General features: G+C 36.0%; 1 protein-coding gene across 2 annotated transcripts in view; it reads left to right on the plus strand.

The window, feature by feature from the left end:
* Nucleotides 1-21,386, plus strand: part of Sugct (succinyl-CoA:glutarate-CoA transferase) — a 752,240-nt gene extending 730,854 nt beyond the window's left edge. For both annotated transcript variants that reach the window (XM_047562477.1, XM_047562478.1), the window contains one exon: nucleotides 20,759-21,386. In XM_047562477.1, coding sequence (XP_047418433.1) covers nucleotides 20,759-20,922 — 164 coding nt within the window. In that variant the 3' untranslated portion in view covers nucleotides 20,923-21,386. The remainder of the gene's footprint in view (nucleotides 1-20,758) is intronic.
* Nucleotides 21,387-21,727: the final 341 nt, after the last annotated feature.

Below are 21,727 nucleotides of genomic sequence, written 5' to 3' on the forward strand. Positions count from 1 at the left end.
GTTGTTTGTGTGTGTGTGTGTGTGTGTGTGTGTGTGTGTGTGTGTAAATTAATTAGAATTTTCTACATTGACATGCCATCAACAAATAGGGACCTTTTATTTGTTTTTCTTGCCTTATTGTACTATTTGTAACTTACAGTACTTCACTGAATAAGAGTGTAGGATGGTAACTGTTGAGTTTTGTTAATGTTTTTAAGCTTTTCATCATATTGAGGAAGCACCCTCTATTCCTACTTTTGCTGGGAATTTTTTTCAGTGTAGGTATTAAATTTTGTCTAATATTTTTTCCGCATCAATTGGTATGATCATAAAACTTCCTCTTTAGTCTGTCGATATATGGATTGCATTGACTGATTTTCAAATGTTAAGCCAGCTTGAATTATTGGAATAAATTCCAGTTGGCCATGGTATATATTTCCTTTTACACCCTCATTTTCACATGATGAATCTTTCCAAGAAGAGCATGGTGGCTCCTAAACAAGTCATAAAATAACTTTAGAGAGCAGAGAAAATAGACCTGCTTGGTTTTTTTTTTTTTTTTTTCATGGACTGAGTTGTGCTCTCTCAAAATTAATTTTTGATGTTACCTTCATTACGTAAAAATGTAATTGTATGTGCAGATAGAGTCCTTAAAAGATATAATTAAGTTAAAATGAGATCATTAGGGAGTCCCAAGTTCCATATTACTGGTGTCCTTATAAGAAGAGAAAATTAGGGTACAGATAGATATAAGGGGAAGACCAAGGAAAGACTTAGGGAAAAGATGACTATCTATAGGTCAAGAAGGAGGTATCAGAAGACTTCAGTCTTGCTAATACCTTTTAATTCTAGCCTTCAGAACAATGAGAAAATAAATTTCTATTGTTTGAGCAACCCAGTGTGTGGTATTTTGTTATTGCATTCCTAGAAAATTAACACAAATTTTAATATTAGTTAGGAGGTGGGTTGGGGTAAATTTTTTGTGTACACACAGGGGCTGGGTACTGTGTGTTCTAACTTTCACTGGTACCAGAAAGGATAGCATCCCAGCATTCTTATCAGCTTGGCTAGATGTAGAGAAGAAGGGCAAGGAGTAGACATGAGGCTTAGATGTCACCAGTGATCAAAAATAAAAAGTAGAGTCAGACTGTTACAGATTTCCATTCCTTTAAACTTGTTGGGGTTTGTTTTATGAACCAAAACATGTCACCCTTGTTGAATTTTATATAGGCACCACAGGGCTGTATTCTGCTATTGTTGGTTGTTCTGTAAATGTAAATATAGGTACATTGGTTGATTGAGTTGTTCAGTTCTTCTATACCCTTGCTGATTTTCTGACTAGTATATCTATATATGTATCTATAGCTATATCTATTTATGTAAATATAGATATGGATATAGATAGATAAATATATAGATACATATATATATATCATTTACATTTAAGTAATTAGGAATATATTTTGACTCAGAATTTCATTTTATTATGTTTTGCTTATTTTCTCTGTTTCTCTTTCCTTGCCTTACTATAAGTTTATTGAACATCATTAGCATTACTTTGAATGTACCCATAGGGGTTTGGGGTTCTTTTGGCATATCTCTGTATAGATTTTTTTAGTGATTGTTCTAGGTATCATGCCATACAAGCATAACATCACAATCAGCTGTATTGACCTTTTAAAATCAAGTGAGGTATAGAGACCTTAGCTCCCTTTAAGTTATTTTTCCCTTATCTATTTTTAATTAAATTGACTTATTTCCTCTTTATATATCAATTTGTGTTAATTTTCTAGGAATGCAATAACACCCTATCAGGCAGTTTTATGATTTTTATTCCAGTCATCAAATACGATTTTAAAATGTATTCTAAGGATGGTCTATTGTATTCATCCTTATTTTTACCCACTTGCTATCAACAGATTATTTTATTTTTCTTCATCTGAGAATGCAAAGCTTTGCCCTTTGTTCCTGAAGTATATTTTTTTGTCAGATACACAACTCAAAATTGACAGTTCTTTTCTTTCAGTACTTTAAAATGTAATCAAAGTGACAACTGCTTTATTTAGATGGGTAATGAGAGATCTGGCCCCGCCCCCTTCATCCTGCTGACACCACTGGGCTGGGAAATGAGCTTATTCAGGGATGAGGTAGATCAACTTTTGACTTGTTCTCATTGGAACCACTTGGCCATGGTGGTGGTGGGTTCTCTCATTGATATTTGGCCAGAGGAAGGCAAGTATTGCCAAAAAAGAGTTTTGGTTCAGTTTGACTTTTTCCTTAGTCCTCTGGCTAAGAGGAACAGACTTTTTGTGGCATTTATCTTATACATGCATTTTGATGGTTCTGGATTAGAGGTTTCTGTGGTCTCCTGAACAGGAATATGGGAGGTGTAATGGTTAATTTGAATTGTGAACCTAATTGGTTTAAGAGATGCCAAATATTAATAGGCTTCTGGGTGTGTCAATGCAGTATGTCTAGGAATGATTGACATGTGGGATAATGAATTGAAGTGTGTGTGGGGGGTGGCCTGACTTTGGGGTATATATTTTTGTATCTGGAAAGTGAGTCTCTCTTTCTGCTTTCTGATCATCATGTGAGCTGCTTCCCTCTGCCACACTCTTCTTCCACGATGTTCAGCCTCCCCTTGAGCCCTAAGGAATGGAAGCAGCCTTCTATGAACTAAGATCTCTGAAACCCTGAAACCTAAATAAACCTTTCCTTCCCTAAAATTGTTCTGGTCAGATTCTTTTAGTCACAGTGGTGAAAAAGCTGACTAAAATAGGAGGAAACAATAAAAACCCAGAAAATCCCCCACAACGTTGTTTCTCAAATCCCAAGATCCCTTGGCAGTGCACCATTTACTCTCTGCCTCTCAAACTTTTCGTGTGCTTTTGTTGCCTTGTGCCTTGTGCTTTTGAGTTGCAAGAGGGAAGACCTGGGAAGAATGGAGTAATTTCATTTTGGCTCAAACCAAAAGTCAAGGTATTGATTTTTATATAATGATTTGTTCAGATTTCATCGTCTATTTTCTAACGGTAAAACAAACAGGCTCCCATTAGAAAGCTACTCTGTGCTGGATTCCAGAGTAGATCTTAAGTGAAGCACTGCTGGCCATCCTCAGGCAGAGTGTTGATTCTCACAGCATCCTCCCCTCAGTCCCCACAGTGTTCTTTACAATAAGAAGAATAAGAAGCAATAACAATTTACAGGAACTTCCTGTGTTCCAGGCCCTATGTTACGTACCTGTCATCCTTTAATTTTCACAACTAACCCACAAACCAATGCTCTTATCATCCTCATGCTCTACATGCAAACTGTGAAGCAGCAAGACATTAAATGATTTGCTCAGTTCCTCAAAGCTAGGAAGTAGCATGACTTTTCCAATTTAATAATAAAAAACTCTGACTTACTTATTCAAATTCAGATAAGTACTACTCCCAAAGATTCTGATTTAGCAGGTGTTAAGGTTGGGCTCTGTAATATACTTTTTTTTTTTTTTAACTTGTCAAGCTGGAAAATTGAGGCAGAAAGCCCTTTATTCACATTTTGTCAAACACTTATGGCACGGAGGCATCTCCCTTCTCTTAGGTAAGCTGACTTTCAGGAATAAAGGATGGGAATAAAAAAAAGAAAGAAAGAAAAGAAAAGAAAAGAAGAGGATTTAGGAATATCCAACGAAATCCCAGAAATTTCTGTGTACCTCACTGTGGGACTGGCTGCCTATTCACTCTCACACCACTAAGCTGAGCAATGAGACTCACTGAAAAGTGGCCACCTGGATGTGTCCTGAATGTTTTGTTTCATAGGAAACAAAGTCATGGTTATCCTTAAACTACATGTCATTTATGGAGGTGCTTTTATCTTTTAAATGTTCTTTTTATAGAATGCCATCTACCAAATCCTTCAATAGCATGCAAAAATGGTCATTTTCCTCAATAAATTGTTTTATACATCTTCATATAATTTTAAGGCAGAAATACTTTCAGAGAAAATATAATCCAAAGAGGACTCTTAAATCTACAACTCATTATTGTTATAATACTTAGACTTTTTATGTGATTCAAAGTGTCACATGGAAATCTAATTAGAATGTTTCATGTTCACTTATTTTGTTAATATATAAAGTAAAATTTTGTAGACACAATGACATTTGTTGTCACAGATGACAGGTTATCCCTGGCTCATGGCTCATCAAGAGCTTTCTTCTTTTTGATAATCTACACATCATTATTTAGGACCGAGTCTTTGGTTTTATGAAACTTTGGGCTTAGTCATAAGAATGGTAGCATTTTATTTTATTTTATTTATTTTTTTACTGGTTCCTTTTAGTTATGCATAACATTTTGACATAATTATATGTAATATAATTACGTAACATGGAATATAAATTGTTTTAAGTCTGTCCCCTTTCCCTCCCTTTTTCCCTCTCCGTTTCCTTCCCTTTACTCTACTGATCTTTCTGCTGTTCACTTTCAGGTGTTTTTTTTTTGTGTGTGTGTGTTTTGTTTTGTTTTGTTTTTGTTTTTTTAGTGTCTTGTGAATATACATGATGATAAGATTCACTGTGGTATATTCATATATATACAGAAGAAAGTTAGGTCAGATTCATTCCTCTGTTCTCTCCTCATCCTATCTCTTATCCCTCCCCCTCCATTCTCTTCAGCTTGTCAACTGATCTTTCGTGTATTTTGAGTCTATTTTGATGAAATCCCCTCTCCTTTTCCCTTTCTCTCTTTCTATTTTTTTCCCTGCCACCTCCCTTATTTTGGACTAGCTTCTGCAAATCAGAGAAAACAGTTGACTTTGGCTTTCTGAGTCTGGCTTATATCACTTAGCATGATAGTCTCCAAGGATTTGCTTCTCATTAATTTGGAATATATGATCATGTAGATTGGGACAGAAAATCAGATTTAATTTTGTACTATCTTGTTTAAAACCCCCTGAACAAATTATTGGTTTAATTATGATACCACAGGAAAAGTTTCAATTACTCTTAAAAATATGAAGTACATTCAACCTCAGAACAAGTACCCTTTGTAGGCAAAGAATTGACTTACTAATTATAATCCACTTGTTTATATTCTTGAAGTAAGTTTTCTTATGAGTTTACAAGACATCTCTGGCCTAGTTTCATTTACTTGTAAGAAATGATATGTTTCATATTTTTCATTTACTTAAGCTGCATTGTTACTCAGTTAGGCAAAATTAATGAAGTTCCAATGTGGAAAGAATGTCTTCCCACTCAGCATGGATTAAAGATATCCTAACAAACTTCATCCACAATGGCCAACTCTACCCTGAGCGGAAGAGGAGAACTGAGTTTGTGTTCTTGGAAACCGTGCAAAGAGCTCCATGGGGAGAGAGAATATTACTTGTGCATTTAATTAGTACACAAAAAAAGGCCATATTCAAATTTATAATGAAACTGTGAAAATAAAAGCAACATTTCAAAATTTCAATAGTAATTAGTTCTTTTCACCTTGTGTGTTAAATGCTTTTGAACAATTCAAAAGATATTCGGAAAGAATAACCACAGAATTAATGTGCAAGAGAATTGGCAGGGCACTTTGTAAACATCAATCTAAATATTAATAAGGACACTATGGAAAAAGGAAAGAAACAATAAATGGGAAAATGTTTGTATACCACAACAGACATGTATTATTATGATGATTACATGAAATTTGCAACAGCCACTAGCAAAGAGAAACATGGGAAACAAAATAAAATGAATGTGCAATTGTAAAAATTATGGTCTCATATAAATAAAAATCAAGAGTTATGTTTTCCAAATAGAAAAATAAATACTCATTAAAAATCTAAACAAATTTATATCCCTCTAAGAAAAATAATAAACATAAAAATGTTGGACAGTGTTTTTCTGGGCTGCTAGAATCTTACATATTATTGTTATAATAACATATTAACTACTAATATTAAATTAATGTAAAATTTGGTATCATACCAATATCTGGGTGATAAAACTTTCTTTGCATGAATAATAAAATTATCTTATACTGCCTTATTTATTTCTGAAATTATAGGAGGCCTGTTTCTTTAATTCATTCAACAAATACTTATTGAATATCTTAATTTTCTAGCATCTATACAGTACAAAGAAAATAGAATTTCTGCTCTTATGGAGTTTAAAAGTTCTACACACCTGATTTTATCCAACTTATAAAGTGAATCTCTACACTAAAAAAACTATACAACTGTTGATGTGTTTGTCTTTTGGAATGTCGTGAGGCCTCTTTCCTGTGGGATGCATAAATGCAAGTCACACAATTGGATAAATAAGATGCAATAAGAACAAACACATTGCATTTAACACTTTTGATTAACATTAACACTTTTGATAAATAAGATGCAATAAGAACAAACACATTGCATTTAACACTTTTGATTAACATCCAACTATTTTGGTTCATATTCAATAAAAGTGCCTCATCTTGCTTTTGAGTCTGTTTAACAAGGTTTATTTTTATTAGAATCTTGAGGTTTTAGGGTGTCAACACATTGAGTTTTATTATTTTAGAGACCTGAGAACTGAATCCAAAGCTCGGTAGAAATTAATCATTCATTCATTCTTTCCTCAAATATTTGTTGAAGAAAACAGACAAAGATCCCTGCCATTACAAAGTATACATTCTAGCAGAGGGAACTAGATAAAGAATGGTAGGCATATGTTAAAAGTAGTATGGATGAATGAGAGAGTAGAGCTGCCTAATGGGTATAGGAAGTGTCGGGGCACAGGGTAGCTGGTTGAAATGTTCATCGTAGTAATGGAATAGACCTCGCTCCGAAAGACACTCAGAAAGATCTGAATATCTTTCAGGAGGAAGAATGTTCCAAGCATAGCAAACAGTCAGGGCAAAGACATCAAGGAAGAGCATTCCTGTGAACAGCGAGGAGACCGGTATGGCCGGAGCAAAGTGAGGAAGAGGGAGCCCTGCTGGAGAGGAGGCCATAGGGTCTTGGCTTAGTGGAAAGGGATTGGAGTACATACAGCCCAGTAGCCCATTGTCTATTGAAACAGTGGAAGTGTCCCAACGTTTTGAGTAGAGAAATGACTTGATCTGACTTGTATTTATAAAGGATGAGTCTAGTTGCTTTGTCGAGAAGATGCTGAAGGGAAGCAGGGAGGCCTGGTAGGAATCACTCAAAGAATTCCAGGCAAGAGAGAAGGGTAACTGTGATCAGGTTGGTTGTAAAAAGTGGTTGGATTTGGTATGTATTTTGAAGGTAGAGTCAACAGAATTTGCTCATGGATTGGATATGTCACTTTAGAAAGAGTCAAGATGACTCTGTTTAGATATCAGTGCAAAATATACCAAATTTCAAGCCTTGACTTCCCTTTCATTCTGTACTTCACATATTTCTAATGGCCTTGTTTCCTAATCTAAGAATCCAGTGGGGGTTTTCATTTGTTTTGTTTTGGTCTAATTCTTTCAGTTATTTATTGAGCACTCACCATGTGGTAGATACTATGAAGGATACAAAATGAGCAAAACATTAATTTTGATCTTAGGCAAGATCACAAAAGATAATCTAATTAGAAAGCCAGATGTATCATGGAGGAGAAGCAAATCAATGGTATGGGGAGTCAAAGAAGAGAGGTATTCCTCTGGGTTATGGGGAAAGGGAAGTTTCTACATCAAGTTAGACTGAACATATCTTTCAGAATAATGTAGACTTGAAGATGGCCAATCCAGTTTGGTACTTGGGAAGAGTCAATATACTTTAGTGGAAGGAATGACTGGAGGGAAAAATTGAATAAATTGTCTTCTTATTGAGAGTGCTTTGGACCAAGGAGGTGGCAGAAAATATCAGAAGCGTGGGCATGAGTAGACACATTTCAGATATAGGACGGCTGGGACTAGCAAGGTGTCAGAAGTAAAACGGCACTGTCATTCCAAGGATGGTCATGCCATAGGGGCGTAGAGAGGAAAGGCCTTTCCATAAAATCTTTGCACAGGCAAAGTGGAAGGGAAATGGCTAAGTAAAACCCTTTTGGCAAATAATTAACACATTCCAGTTTCAGGCATAGAGACCTTTCTTGATCTTCTATTTTCTAGAAATATGACTGAGATTTATATGATCTTATAGACAATTGGGAAAGAAAGTAAAATGGTAGACATAAGGCTGATTCATTTAGTAAGAGATGAAGACTTCCAAAACATTTTTATTAAATTGCAAAAGCCCTCAAAAGATTTACAGAAGAACTTTTCAAAACTCATTTGAGGTAAGAGCCACAAATAACCACCTGCTCCAACTCTACTCAGTTCTTCCTCTGAAAACTGAATCGAAATGCAATCTGGCTTCTCTGACTGGAAACTTCTTCCGGTATTTTCCTTAATGGAGCACAGAGGCAGATGAGGTGAGGAGAAGGTCACTACTTTGAAGGTCTATGAAGCTTAAAATGTTCTGGCTACAGACGTTAGCTGAACCAATTTTGTTTTCCATGGTGAAGTCTAACCAAACAAAATCTTGGGAATGTGCCTAAAGATCTTGTATTGAATATTTGAATTTCAGAAGGCAGAGAAGCAAAAGAATTGATTATTTTGGCAAAGAGACATTGTCAACAAGGTGTTTCTTCACTCTTCCTAGAGTTTTTAGAGGTGTGAAAAACAATGAAAAACAAACACAAGTGCTGGAAAGAGCATTCTGGGGAGAGCTTCTTCCAGCTGGGCAATTTTCAGTGACCTCAGCAGAAGGTTTGGGAAGCACTCTTTGAGGGGAGTGTGTTTACTAATGAATCGTATTTCCTTATGGTCCATATATTTATCTAGTAGGAAATAAATAATCTAATATGACATTTCCATAGGTTGAAACAAGATAGATACATCAAATACAAGTTTCCCTGTTTCTTTTTCAAAGGAAAAAAATACCTTAATGGATTAGCAATCATGAAATATATAAGTATTTGTAATACAGCACTGCTTTATAACACCATCTGCCAAAGAATGGTATTTATCCAGCCACTGATATGAGAACAGATTTTATTCCTTATTATGCAGAGAGGAAGTACATCCTAGTGTTAACGAGCATGTACTTTGTATTTAGCTAGCCTAAGTTCTAATGAAATTCTTTAATTGACAAGTTGTGTAATTTTGATAGGGTTATTTAACCTTACTCTCCTCATTGATGAAATGATATCATACTAATACTACCTTTTAAAGTCATAGAGTGTGTCGAACTCATTAATATGGGAAAGCATTATGCCAACTGCTTAACATATGTAAGTTCTCAATAAATAATAGCTATTATCATTTCATGGTCAAAACTGGCTCTACACAAGATGAGCAGTTTCAAAGTATTTGGAATGTGTGAACTGAATGCTTTCTAAAGGATTGTTGAAGAAGTAGGTTAATGAGTTCCTCTTCTGGTCCAGGCAAAGGGTCTCTATACTAAAACTGAGGCATAGGATCAGTCTCCGCAAGGCTAGGTTACACTGCAGTAACAAACAACAGTGGTGTTTTGAAACAACACACTGTATTTCTTCCTATACTACACATTCATCATGGGTTCACAGAACCCCAGGCTGGTGGAGCAGTCATGATCTCATGCACTGCCATTATCATACAAGAGAAAAGAGATTTAGAAGGCATTAAGTGGGCAACTGAGTGTGTTTTCCCTGGAGGTGGCTTACACATCCCTTCCACTCACCAGTCCCTGGGTTCACCTGGCTTCACTGAATCATACAAGAGCCGGGGCATGTAATACCACTGCTATGTTCCAGGAAGGTAGAAGCTGAAAATTTGATGATCAACACTGATGATTATCACAAGGTCGTAGACATAGTTGAAAACAGACTCTAAACTTTTAGTGTCCTTTGAAGCATTCTTTATTGAATTAAGAAGTAGTGAACCAAAATTCATTAGAGTATTAGTGATTTATGATGCCTCTGAGCTCTGAGTGAGCCAAGAGTGACCCAACCAAGTTGTCGCACTGAGTTGTTGGGACACCTGATCCCATAAGCAGTGCTGTAGACTGAGCTCTGCTAAAGATGTTCAAAGCCATATTTATTCTGCATGGCCTTTCTCCACCATTCCAGGCTAGTTTAAATGTCTTTGTCTGTTTTTATCTCACATCTAATGGGTTTAATGTATTCTAACTGTATGGCTCCATTTGGCATGTTGGATTCTATGGCTGAAGTGCAATATAAAAATATTGTTATTGTTACAATGATGAGTTCAAGCTCTTGAGGGAAGTTGTGAAATAACCCAATACTAGAGCTATCTTTATTTTTAGCAAAATGAAGTTTGGCTTCTTATTATACTTATAAGCACTGAAGATTAAATGATATCTACAGCATGTGTCTTAGCAATGGGCCAAATAAATCAAAATAGAAACTTTTGATATAAATTTTAATATATTATGAAACATGTTTTCATTTTAGTAGTTTTGGTATTTTTCAAGGTTGACACCATGTCAGAAATTTAAAAGAAAAACAGAAGAAATTTTAAAAAATGAAAGAACAGATTTAATTTTGTGGAAGTCATTCTTGCTTCTATAGTGATCAGACTGGCTAGCTGCATTACTTAATTTAAACCTTCATGCTGATCAATTACTCATTAGCTGTAAGGTAAAGGAATAACTTGTTTCATTGTTTTGGAAATGTGTCATTAAGACAGGAGGTTCATGGAGTTCTGGAAAAAGGGACTGTTTGGGTCCCTTCCCTCATGATGATGTGATATTTTGTTCTCATTACTTGAATATTCATTATGGCTTCCTATGTATTTTTGGCTACCTCTGTTTCCTGCAACTGTTTACATTATTAAGTTGATCTGGCTTATAGATATGTAGCTTGAACTCTGGAGATAGAGTGGTTTAGGATGTTCACATAGATTGGGTCAATTCTCTTTTCAACCTGAGAATTATAGAAGGTTTCTAGATGAAGGTGAGATAAAACAGGGTCTTGTTGTTGAAGGACTTGAAACAACAGATGGAAAACACTACAAGCTAGTCTGAGGAATTCTCTGGCATGGCAGGCACTGGCCCTCCTTGTGCCTTGAGCCAGACAACTTTCCACAGAGAGCACATGAAGGTTTCATTCCTTTCAGGGTGAATAGCAAGGGGGGCACCAGAGAGCACTGGCTGACTCTGAAACAGAAGAAATTAGGATGTACCAATTGTGCCATGATTCCAGAACTTCCTGCAATGGAACAGGTAGCAAATGACAAATTAACATGAAGAGATGGGGTAATGATAGGTATATATGGCATAAGACATCTGAAGGAACTTTAATCTAGAAGGATGGAGAGGACATCCTGGTTAGAGATGAAGACTGAAGTTGTCCTTGTCACATTCTACTTTAGGATTCTTGAGTTCAGTGTCAAACTGAAATAATTCTGTCCTACTTTTGCTCTGTCCCATTTATAAAGAAATGGTGTGGCCAAGTGGCAAAGAGAAGGGGATTCTGGAGCAAGACTTTCTGGTGCAAGTTGCATTCTGCTCCTTGCTAGCTCTGTTACCTTGAACAAGTGACTTTCACTGTATCTCTGTCTACCCCATTTGTTAAATGGGGATAATTATAGTGCCTTCTGGTGTTGTCTGAAGGACTGAATGAAGCAAATAGATTAAGCATCTATAGCAGTGTCTGGCACACGGTTAATGTTTATTAAGGAACTAAAAGAAGTCCCATGTTCCCAAAGTTGCTTCTATTATAACAAGTTAAAAATCACAAAAATATGAAATTAGTTACTGTGTATGTTCTGATGCTGTTGGGGACATTAGTTGATCATCTAGTAGCTAATGTACGATGTGTGACTTGGCATATCAAGAACGTGTACAAATATCCTACAGATTGGGAGAAAATCTTCACTACCAGGACCTCAGATAAGGCATTAATTTTCAGAATATACAAAGAACTCAAAACAATTAGCACCAGAAAAATAAATAACCCAATCAATAAGTGGGCAAAGGAATTGAACAAACACTTAACAGAAGATGAAATATAAATGGTCAAAAAATGTGTGAAAAAATGTTCAACATCTCTATCAATTAGAGAAATGCGAATTAAAACTACACTGAGATTCCTTCTCGCTTCAGTCAGAATGGCAATTATAAAGAATACAAGTTAAAATAAATGTTGGCAAGGATGTGGGGAGAAAGGTACTCTAATATATTGCTGGTGGGACTGCAAATTGGTGCAAAAACTATATAAAGCAGTATGGAGATTCCTTAGAAAACTTGGAATGAAACCACCATTTGACCCAGCCTTCCCACTCCTTGGTCTATACCCAAAGGATTTAAAAACAGCATACTATAGTGACACAGCCACATCAATGTTTATAGCAGCCCAACTCACAATAGCCAAGCTATTGTACATATTTCTTAACCTCTCTGAACTCCATATTCCTCTTTTGTGAAATGGAGATACAATGAATTAGAAAATGCAAAAATGTCAAAGATTATTGTGAAAATCAAATTATGTAATAAATATAGAACATCTAGCCTTATGTCTTGGTATACCATAAGTGCTGACTAGACAGCACTTTCCAAAACGTTATCCCCTATGACAGAAACAGTGATGAGGTCCCTCCAAATCCACGTTTGCATTTTGTCAAATGCCAGTTATCTAATTTTCAGTTCTATGAAATTTATTCATTCAGTCTCCTGGATATGAACATAGGCAGTAATTGAATCAAAAAGGGATTTTTTTGGCATTTTTCTAGAATAATATAGAAGATCCCCCAGAGGCCGCAGGCAGCTCACACACAATTTTTCCTAGAGGTGAGTGTAACCTACAAGTCTTGCCATTCAACTCCCTTTCTTGTGAATGATATAAGGAGACTCAGGGGCTTGATTACCAAGCAGTAGACTAGGCAAATACCTCACAAAAACAGTTCTTGGGATACCAGGTTTGGTACTACTTGATGTGTTGGGAATTGCCGGTATGTGCGTTTGTTTCAATATTTTTCAGTTTGGTTACTTTTAGTAAGACAGAAGAAAAACACTCCACCTTAGCTTATCCTCAAATGGCCATGACCTGAGATAAGAGAACTCTGAGTTGCTTTCTTTGCCTCTTTCTGTGGGGAACAAAGTCCACAATTCTTTCGAAGTAAAAGGGCCCTACTTTCCATCCTCAAGTCAATGGGTATTTATCTGTTTAAGACCAAGAATAGGGGTTTTCTTATTTTTTTTTAAAATGCACTTATCTCTAAAATTATGAGCTTTTGAGATTAACTTTTTAGTCACTTAATTTGCTTTCTGTGGATTCAAAACAGTTTTGACTCAACAAGATATTGGTTAAGAGCTTAGATAGTAGAGAAAAGGTTGTATAAACAACTTATTTTTAAAACCTCAGCATCAGAGATGTTGCAATAATGCAATTGTCTTGGAAAGATATTATTTTAGAATGGGAACATTTTAATGATGAATAGCTTCTTAATTCTATATACTAGCCAAAGTTCTTCCCTGGTTTCAAAACTTGCATAGCTAAGGCCAACAAACATCTGACATCTCTCTTTGGATATATCATGGGCATCTCAAACTTTAGCATAACCATAAAAGAATCCTTGATTTCTTCCACCCAAAGTTTCCATACCATCCATTCAGACTTCCCCATCTGGTTAGTGGTCCAACCCTGAAATGCAGGATTCTCTCTTCAACCTTCTCCTTCCCTCCCCAACCACCTTGGCCCATGTGTTCATCAGCATCTTCACATTCTATTGCCAGGATTCCTCTCAAGCACCCTTACCTTTCTTAAACTCTCTAGGTACCATCCCAGTACAGGCCACCATTATATCTTTTGATATACACACAACAGTTTTCAAACTCATTGCATTCTCTATCTAGTAACAGCATATTCCTATAAATCTTGTCACTGCTTTGCCTAAAGCACCAGTGGTTTCCTACTGAACTCAGAATAAGGTCCAGGGTCACTACTATAATCTGTAAATCCTTATACATTCTCTTCCTTGCTTCTCCTTCCAGCTTCTATCAATCAGCATCTATCCCATTTCTAGCACCTATGTTCTATCAAATCATGTTCTAGTCACACTGAGTCTTTTGGTTTTTCTGTTCCTTGAACATCAAACCTGTGCATGGAACCTGGAATCTTCTCCCCTACACTATTTGCAATGATGGCTCAACTTGAATTCTGTTTGACCTTCAGTGAACATCCCATTTAGAACATCACTTTATTTCTACCACAGTTCCTTCCCACTGTGCTTGCAGCATTATCCCTTTTTAAGATTGATTTATAATAATTTGGTAGTATTTTAACCAAATTTTAGAAATGTATGTTTCCTGTTTATAATTTGTTGTCTATCTCCCAAATCAGAAATTAAGTTCCATAAGAGTAGGGCTCAGTTATGTTTTGTTTGCTAATATGTATCTAGATCATACTACCTGAAACTTGACACAGTGATATCAGAAAAGTATATGCAGAACAGATTAGGTGATTAATTCACTGATAGGCTATGAACACTATTTATTCCAATATATTTATTGTTAGCTTTTATTAGTTTAACAAATTTATATCAAATGACCATGGCGTCTGACAGGAATTCTTGTCCAGGATCTATCACTTATTAACTGTAAAAATTTAGGCAAATTAAGCCTTAAAAGAGCCTCAGTTTTCTGATCTGTAAAATGAGAGCTATAATAGTCTCTACTATATATAAGTTGAGAAGTCCAATGAAATAATGAAATAAAAAGCACAGCCTGCAATCATAATGAGTGTCTAAGGAAAGATGCTTGCCATGACTGCCTTCATTTTGTAGGGAACATAGAGGCATTGTACGGCCATTAGCAAACACAATTGCCATTGTTCCTGCTTCCATCAGGCATACCAGCAACTAAATAGATAAATTAATACATTATGTTAAGTGCTGTTAAAAAGGTTGCAAAAGGTTATACATGTTACTCAGATGAATGCTCTTGGCATCTTGATAGGTCAAATGGATTTTCTTTGCTTATATTCATTCAATTACTTAAAATCATGCCACATTTTTGGATTTGATTCATATTTGGATTTTGATTTTTCTCATGCAATTTTTTTAGAATTTCCAATTATTTTGTTTTTCTTGCATGATGTAACTTAATCTCATTATTATATTTTGCCCAATCTTTCCATTATCCTACTGCTACAATTAAGGTTATTTTTGTCTTCTTAGAGAACTTTACTTTTGAAGACCTATGTTCTCCTCCCTCTCTGCCTTACTGCTTATCCAGATCTAAGCTGTCACCCTGGGAGTGGCTTTCCTCCCGCTCCCTCCTTTCCTTCCTGCCTCCCTCCCTTCCTTCCTTCCATCCTTCCCTGCTTCCCCACATTCCTTGGTAGGTCTTCAATGTGTACAAAAATCATTGTCTTCTTCCTTCCTTTCACCCTCCTCCTCCGCCTCCTTCTCCTTATTATTTCCTCTTCTTTATTTCTCATTTTTTTCTATTGGAATTATCTTCAAGAAACTTAGTAGTCTTACTTAGACTTTGAAGCTTTGCAAATTGGCAAGTTTGTGAGAAGTTTGGTTATTCTTTTATTTTATGGGTCCAACAACTCATGTTCGTCCTCCTGTATTGCTCTTTAGCCCCTGACTTATAGCCCTTCCTTCACCCCTAGGAAGATTCTCAGTCTTTTTTAATGCTGATATCTTAAAATTTTATGTGAAGATATCAACATATAAATGTTTTCTCCATTCATTGTGTTGGAGTTCTCAGTTGATTCTTTCAGTCTGAAAACATGTTTTCTTTCCATTTTTCATATTATTTGCCACAAAACTTCTCCCTATATAATTTACTTTCTTCCTTCTTTGTTTCATGAGAATTCTGAGCTGCTTTTTCCACATTTTTTGGACCATTAATATTTTTCTCTATACATCCTTGGGAATATCTTTTACTTTATTTTCTAATTTTCTAATTTTGAAAATAATGTTGAAAATTATAAGTGCTAAATCTTGGTTTCATTGTGTCCTTTGCGTAGCATTATGTTTATCTATTTTTCATTTTTTTCCTTTTATGTAGTTCTCCTATTCCTGGTATTTTGGTTGATTGTTGTTAACACAGAAAAAATATTCCAGATGCCCCAAATTGATTTCTTCTATTGTTGAGAATCATGAATTATAGACAATCCAAACTGTCTCAATTATTCTGGAAGACATTCAACCCTGCTTTCAATCCTAATTCTAATCCAATTTGTCTCTCATAACCAGTTATTTTAAAATCAGAGTCTTTGGAGGGTGAAACAGACTGATAGTCACCCACCTCTCATCCACCTCTTCTCAGTCTCCTTATAGAATATTCTAGGTTTCAGCTTTTTCCAACCCTTTTACCCATCAAGATGATCCCATCAGTATGGTTCTGAAGTTAGTTGGAAATATCTCATTCACTAGGAATATCCCTTTCCATTCCTTTCATTTGTATAATTTTTTGTTTCTTAGTCTAATTTTTTTTTTCACCAGAGAAATTTACTTTATTTGAAAAAATGTCTGGGAAGTTCAAACCTAAGAACACCCTTGAAACTAGGCAAGAGTTTGGTGGTAGGCATTTAACAGAAGACTGGTAACTCCAGATAGTAACAAGCTAAACTGCAGACGAACTAGAAATTTACCAGGGTCTTTGTTTAACCCATATGTTTATTTTTCAGCATCGTTTCAGGAGAATGTGAAATCAATATATGTATTCAAAGCCAAAATGTACAATTCAGAATTACCATGTACAGTTTGTCATCATTTGGATGTTTTATAATTAATCTAATCAGTCCCAGTTTTAAACATCTTTTCCTATTGTATTTTCCATTATTCTAACGATGTGATGGGAGACAAAGATTAGAGATAGACCTATGGAAGCAATGCATGGAAGAATGGAGACCTGAACATACTAAAAAGCAACCTTACAAAGCAATAAGTAGATTCAAAAATTAGGTAAAATAAGAGTCCTGCAGGGTGTAAATGTAAGTCAGCTAGGACATTTACCTAGCATGCATGAGGCTTTGGTTTGATCCCAGCACTGCAAATGAATAAATGAAATAAATAAGTAATAATAATAAATCCAGAATCCCATCAAAGAATTTTCCTGAACTGTAGGGTAGAAAGCCACATTGTAAGGCAAGAGTTGTTAAGAGTATCAAGCAAATTTAGTAATTTGTATACATCTTTATCTATAAAATTTGTCAACATTGCAGATTATATCACAGGAAAAAATTTTAAATGAGATCGCTTCATTCAATGTGTGAATGCTTTAAAATCTTTTGGCAAAATTTTCAAGAAGGGTTGCACTAATTTATCCTTTAACCAAAAGTCAGATTCCAGAAACAAAAATATTCACAAGATTGGCTAATTTTAAAAACAAAATTTCATCTTATTCATCTTCATATACATTTCTTGGACTCTTACTGATCTGAATTTTGTCTAGATTATAATATTTAATAAACAAGCCAACCCTCAATAGTGTATAGTCAACCTCATTTTAGAAATGTGTAGACAGAGTCTTTGGGTCTTAAAACTTCTCAAGATCACACAGTTTGCAAGTATTTGAAAGTGTATGAGGACATAGATGTTACCTTGCCAAAACATTGAAAAACATGTGACTTAACTTCTCATTCATTTTTAAGTGAAGGATCAGATTATTCATTCTTAGACATTAGATATAAGTGATTGTCAAGTATTTCCTACTTCTTGAAACACATGTATTTGTTGTGCCCTTTTATTCTTTGTGCAGAAACCTAGAATGGTAGAGATATCTTTGTCTTGACAAGTATAAAAAATTGCCAAAGAATAAAATTCCACCAAACTAAATGCTTCAAGATGTTTTTTGCAAAGGGTTAAATATCCTTCATCTAAACTGGTAGCATAGTCTTTAGTGTAGCTCCAAAAGCTACCAGGAAACTAGGGCATGAAGTGGAAGGACATGGTTGGATTGTTCTTTGGTATAGTGGGACCTGCAGAGTTCTCTCATTTGATCACTATATGGACATTTAAAACCCAGGTTCTTAGTACTGACACTGTGTAAATGAATCTCAGCAATATTCTGCCAAAAAAAAGAGAAACAAATACTACTTCATTTACAAGCATTATCAAGAACAGATAAGCCAATCATGGCGGTGCACACCTATAATCCCAGCATCTTGGGAAGCTAAGGCAGGAGGATCACAAATTCAAAGGCAGCCTCTGTAATTTAGCAAGTCCCTGAGCAACTTATTAAGATCCTGTGTCAAAATTAAAATAAATAAATAAATAAAATGGACTGGAGATGTGGCACAGTGGTTAAGCTTGCCTGGTTTCAATTTCCAGTACCACCCCCTGCAAAAAAAAAAAAGATAAATTTATAGTGGCAGAAAGTAGACTAGTGTTTGTCTACGATCTGAGAGGAGGGAAGAATAGGGACAAACTGCTTAATTGGTATATGGTTTTATTTTGAAGTGATGGAAATATATTGGAACTGAATAGAGGTAATGGTTGCACAGCATTGTGAATGTACTTCTGAGTTGTTAACTTTGATATGGTTCATTTTATGTTACTAAAATTTAACTTCAGCAAAGTATGCATACATATAAGTGTATGTTTATATCTATCTATCTATCTATCTATCTATCTATCTATCTATCTATATTTTTAAACTGCCAGACTTGAAGTTGTCTACTGACTCTATCATATTTTATTTGTGTGGCTGTGGGCAAGTTATTTTAATCGCCTAACCTTAACTCTAATACCTTTTCTTTAAACTTCCATTCCCCTTAATGTTCTAATCTGGAAGCAATGATTACTAATAGTCCACCCTGCAGACAGGTCCATAATCTTGAGGATTATGAGAGATGATGTATGTAAAAGCTTTGGTGCATGTTTGGCTCCTTGTAAGTTCTTAAGGAGCAGTAGCTACTGCTACAACAGTGACTGCTTCCCTCCCACTCACTGCTACGACTACCATCGGCAGCACAAGTCATAGCTGTGTTCCAACCCAGATTCTTGGTATGTGACTGTTTTTCATTCTATGGTCTCACTTCAGATAATTCAGCTAATATAAAACCACATGGCATTGACTTTAGGTTTGCAATCCCTGGGAGGAGCTCTTCTTCTGAAAGACAAAATTTGAATTAAAACTGTGTTAAGTTAGTATCAAAATAGAACAGAGTCTGAGAGATCAAGGAGTAAGAATAAAATAGCTACAACATCAAATCATCAACATTCTTAGGAAAGTGGTGCACCTTGACTCCCTGTGTGTGTTGTACTCGTGTCCTCCTTTACAAACAGAACTCAATCCTTGAAAAAAAGAGACACTCTTCTCACATTAGAGAAAAATGTGAGAAGAAAAAATGAATTTCACTAGGTTTCAGAGAAGGGAAAACTTTAGGTATCAGTTGGAAGTTGTCTTTGGTATGTAGTGAATGGTAAGTGGCACACAAAGCTGGAACTTGGTGGTGTTAAGAGATCTGTGAACACTATATAAAACAGCATGTATGAAAGCTCTTTGATTAATGGAATTCTCCAAAGAATTCAAAGCACATTTGCTGCTTTACTGAAAGATATCCCATAACCTACACAAATTTAGTTTTACTTGTTCTGCCTGTGGTTCCTCAATTCATCAGTAGGCTGGGGGAAATTTTTTAAGAGATAGAAATGTGTTGTTTTACAAAATCTTCTTGGGACTACTATCTGATTTGTTTTCCTGAAGCATGATCATAGAAGATGTAAAGGACATCCAATGTGAATACCCTTTATTGAATGAGGTAACAAAGGAAAAATTTGTTGAAACATGTTCCCCAGTGTCCAGCTTGTCCAGGGAGGAGGGAGAGGTAAGAAGAGTCCACTGTTGTTAGGGAAAGTGCTCAGCCTTTAATATGAGACATGGATTTTCATCCTGACACTGTTATTAGCCATGTGGCCTTGAGCAAAACCTTAGCTTTTGGGGCTTTCGTGTCATTATGTGAAGAATGGGGATAATAAAATCCATTTCTAGCAATTGTTGAAAGTATTGCTTGAATTACCCTGTTTAGAGTGACTGAGTGCTTGGCAAATAACTGGCAATAAACGTCCTTTTCCCCTTACATTGCAAGCTTCAAGAGAGATGTGGCAGCTTTTCTAATCATAGTAGCCAGCAAGTTATGTGCATTATTATGGGCTAGGGAATGCTTACTTAGTACTTTCTACCTATTTTCTCAATTAAACCCTTACCTTGAGTCTGTGTGGTGAACATTATTATATCCAGTATGTAGCTGTGGAACATGAGGTTCAGAGAAGGAAGGAATTTGTCCAAGAGGGCCCTACTAGAAAGTGTAAATTCTGAGATCCCAATCCAAGGTCTCCTTGACTTTGAAGCTTGCACATGTATCTTCTTCTACTGCTGAAAGACTTGAACCAGGGTCTAGTTGAGGTCTGGTTGATCTGAATCTATCCAATGAAATCTTATTACTGTACAATAGACACTGGATGGTAGCCTCCCAGGTTGTCTTTACTTCAGTTCAGATTTCTAGCTGCAGAGAGACATTTTGTTTCTGTGGAATTCATTGTTCTCTTGCACCCTGAGTTGGATATCCTGCATCTGAGGGTCCTTGTAATTAGGAGGGATAACTTCTGAGTAGGCTTAGCACATACCCAGGCACAAACATGCAGACTACTGCACGGACATGGGTCAGATGACCATTACACAGTTGGATGAACCTGAGTCAAGAAAAGCCATGGGCGTAAATACATTCCTTTCCAAAAGGATGGTGCATCTGCAAGGGTGTAACTGGCACTGATATTCTTGGCATTCATTGAGAACACCCCAGGCTGCTTAGGTAATTAACTTCCCAGGGTTAGTCATTAACAGGCTTCCTGCTTTCCCCCTCCTTTGACAGGCCCAGCTGTGAGATACAGTAAGTTCAAGATGTCAGAGGCCAGGCCACCTCCCCTGCTTGGTCAGCACACAACATGCATCCTGAAGGAGGTCCTCGGATATGATGACAGGGCCATTGGGGAGCTGCTCAGCGCTGGAGTGGTGACCCAACACGAAGCCAAGTGACAAAAGAGAAGCGCTGTTTCTCAAAACCACAGTCAGAATGCACTTTGCTGGTAAAGGCAATACTCTCTGGATCCTTCTACCCAATCCTGATGGCAGGATATCCTGCCTGGCATCTTTGCAATAACTCTGGAATTAATGAGCCTAGTGCCCTTCAAATGTACCCCACCTTTTATTCCTACCCTTTTCTTTCAGATGATGGTTTCATTGTGGATTTGTGGAATTTTTTAAATAAAGATGTAATTATTTTATTTCCATCCCCTAGAAATGGTATACATTTAAGGTGACAGATATGTTAATTGGTCTGATTCCGTCCTTTCATAATGTGTACACATATGGAAGCATCACACTGTACCCTGTAAATGTGTACCATTACTGATTGTCAATTAAAAATAAAATAAAATGTAAAGATTGTTTTTTCTGAAACAATTCACTTCTCATTCTAATTACATTAAAGGTCTAAATGTTTGCCCGACCCACCCACACAGGCCTGAAAAAGAGCAGATCTCTTGACATTTTCTACTTGTACATAAAGTCCTCATTTAAATCTTTGTTAGGAAGTCAAAGCAATAAGCAGAATGACAGTCTCTGTGATTGATTTTAAACAGAATAACTTAATTTTGAGCTCATGAACCCTTTGTTAGTCTGTAATTTAAACCATAGACTTTGCTGATGTCCATCAAAAAATGAGCTCCATTCTCCCATGTGGGAATAAATATTTGCTTTATGCTGTGCTTCTCTGGTGATTTCATGATGTGTGGTGGAAAATCATTTCCACCAATGAATTTGGGGTGTAGGTATCTGTCTG

This window comes from Sciurus carolinensis, chromosome 8, assembly GCF_902686445.1.
Source record: "Sciurus carolinensis chromosome 8, mSciCar1.2, whole genome shotgun sequence".
NCBI classification, from domain to species: Eukaryota; Metazoa; Chordata; class Mammalia; order Rodentia; family Sciuridae; genus Sciurus; species Sciurus carolinensis.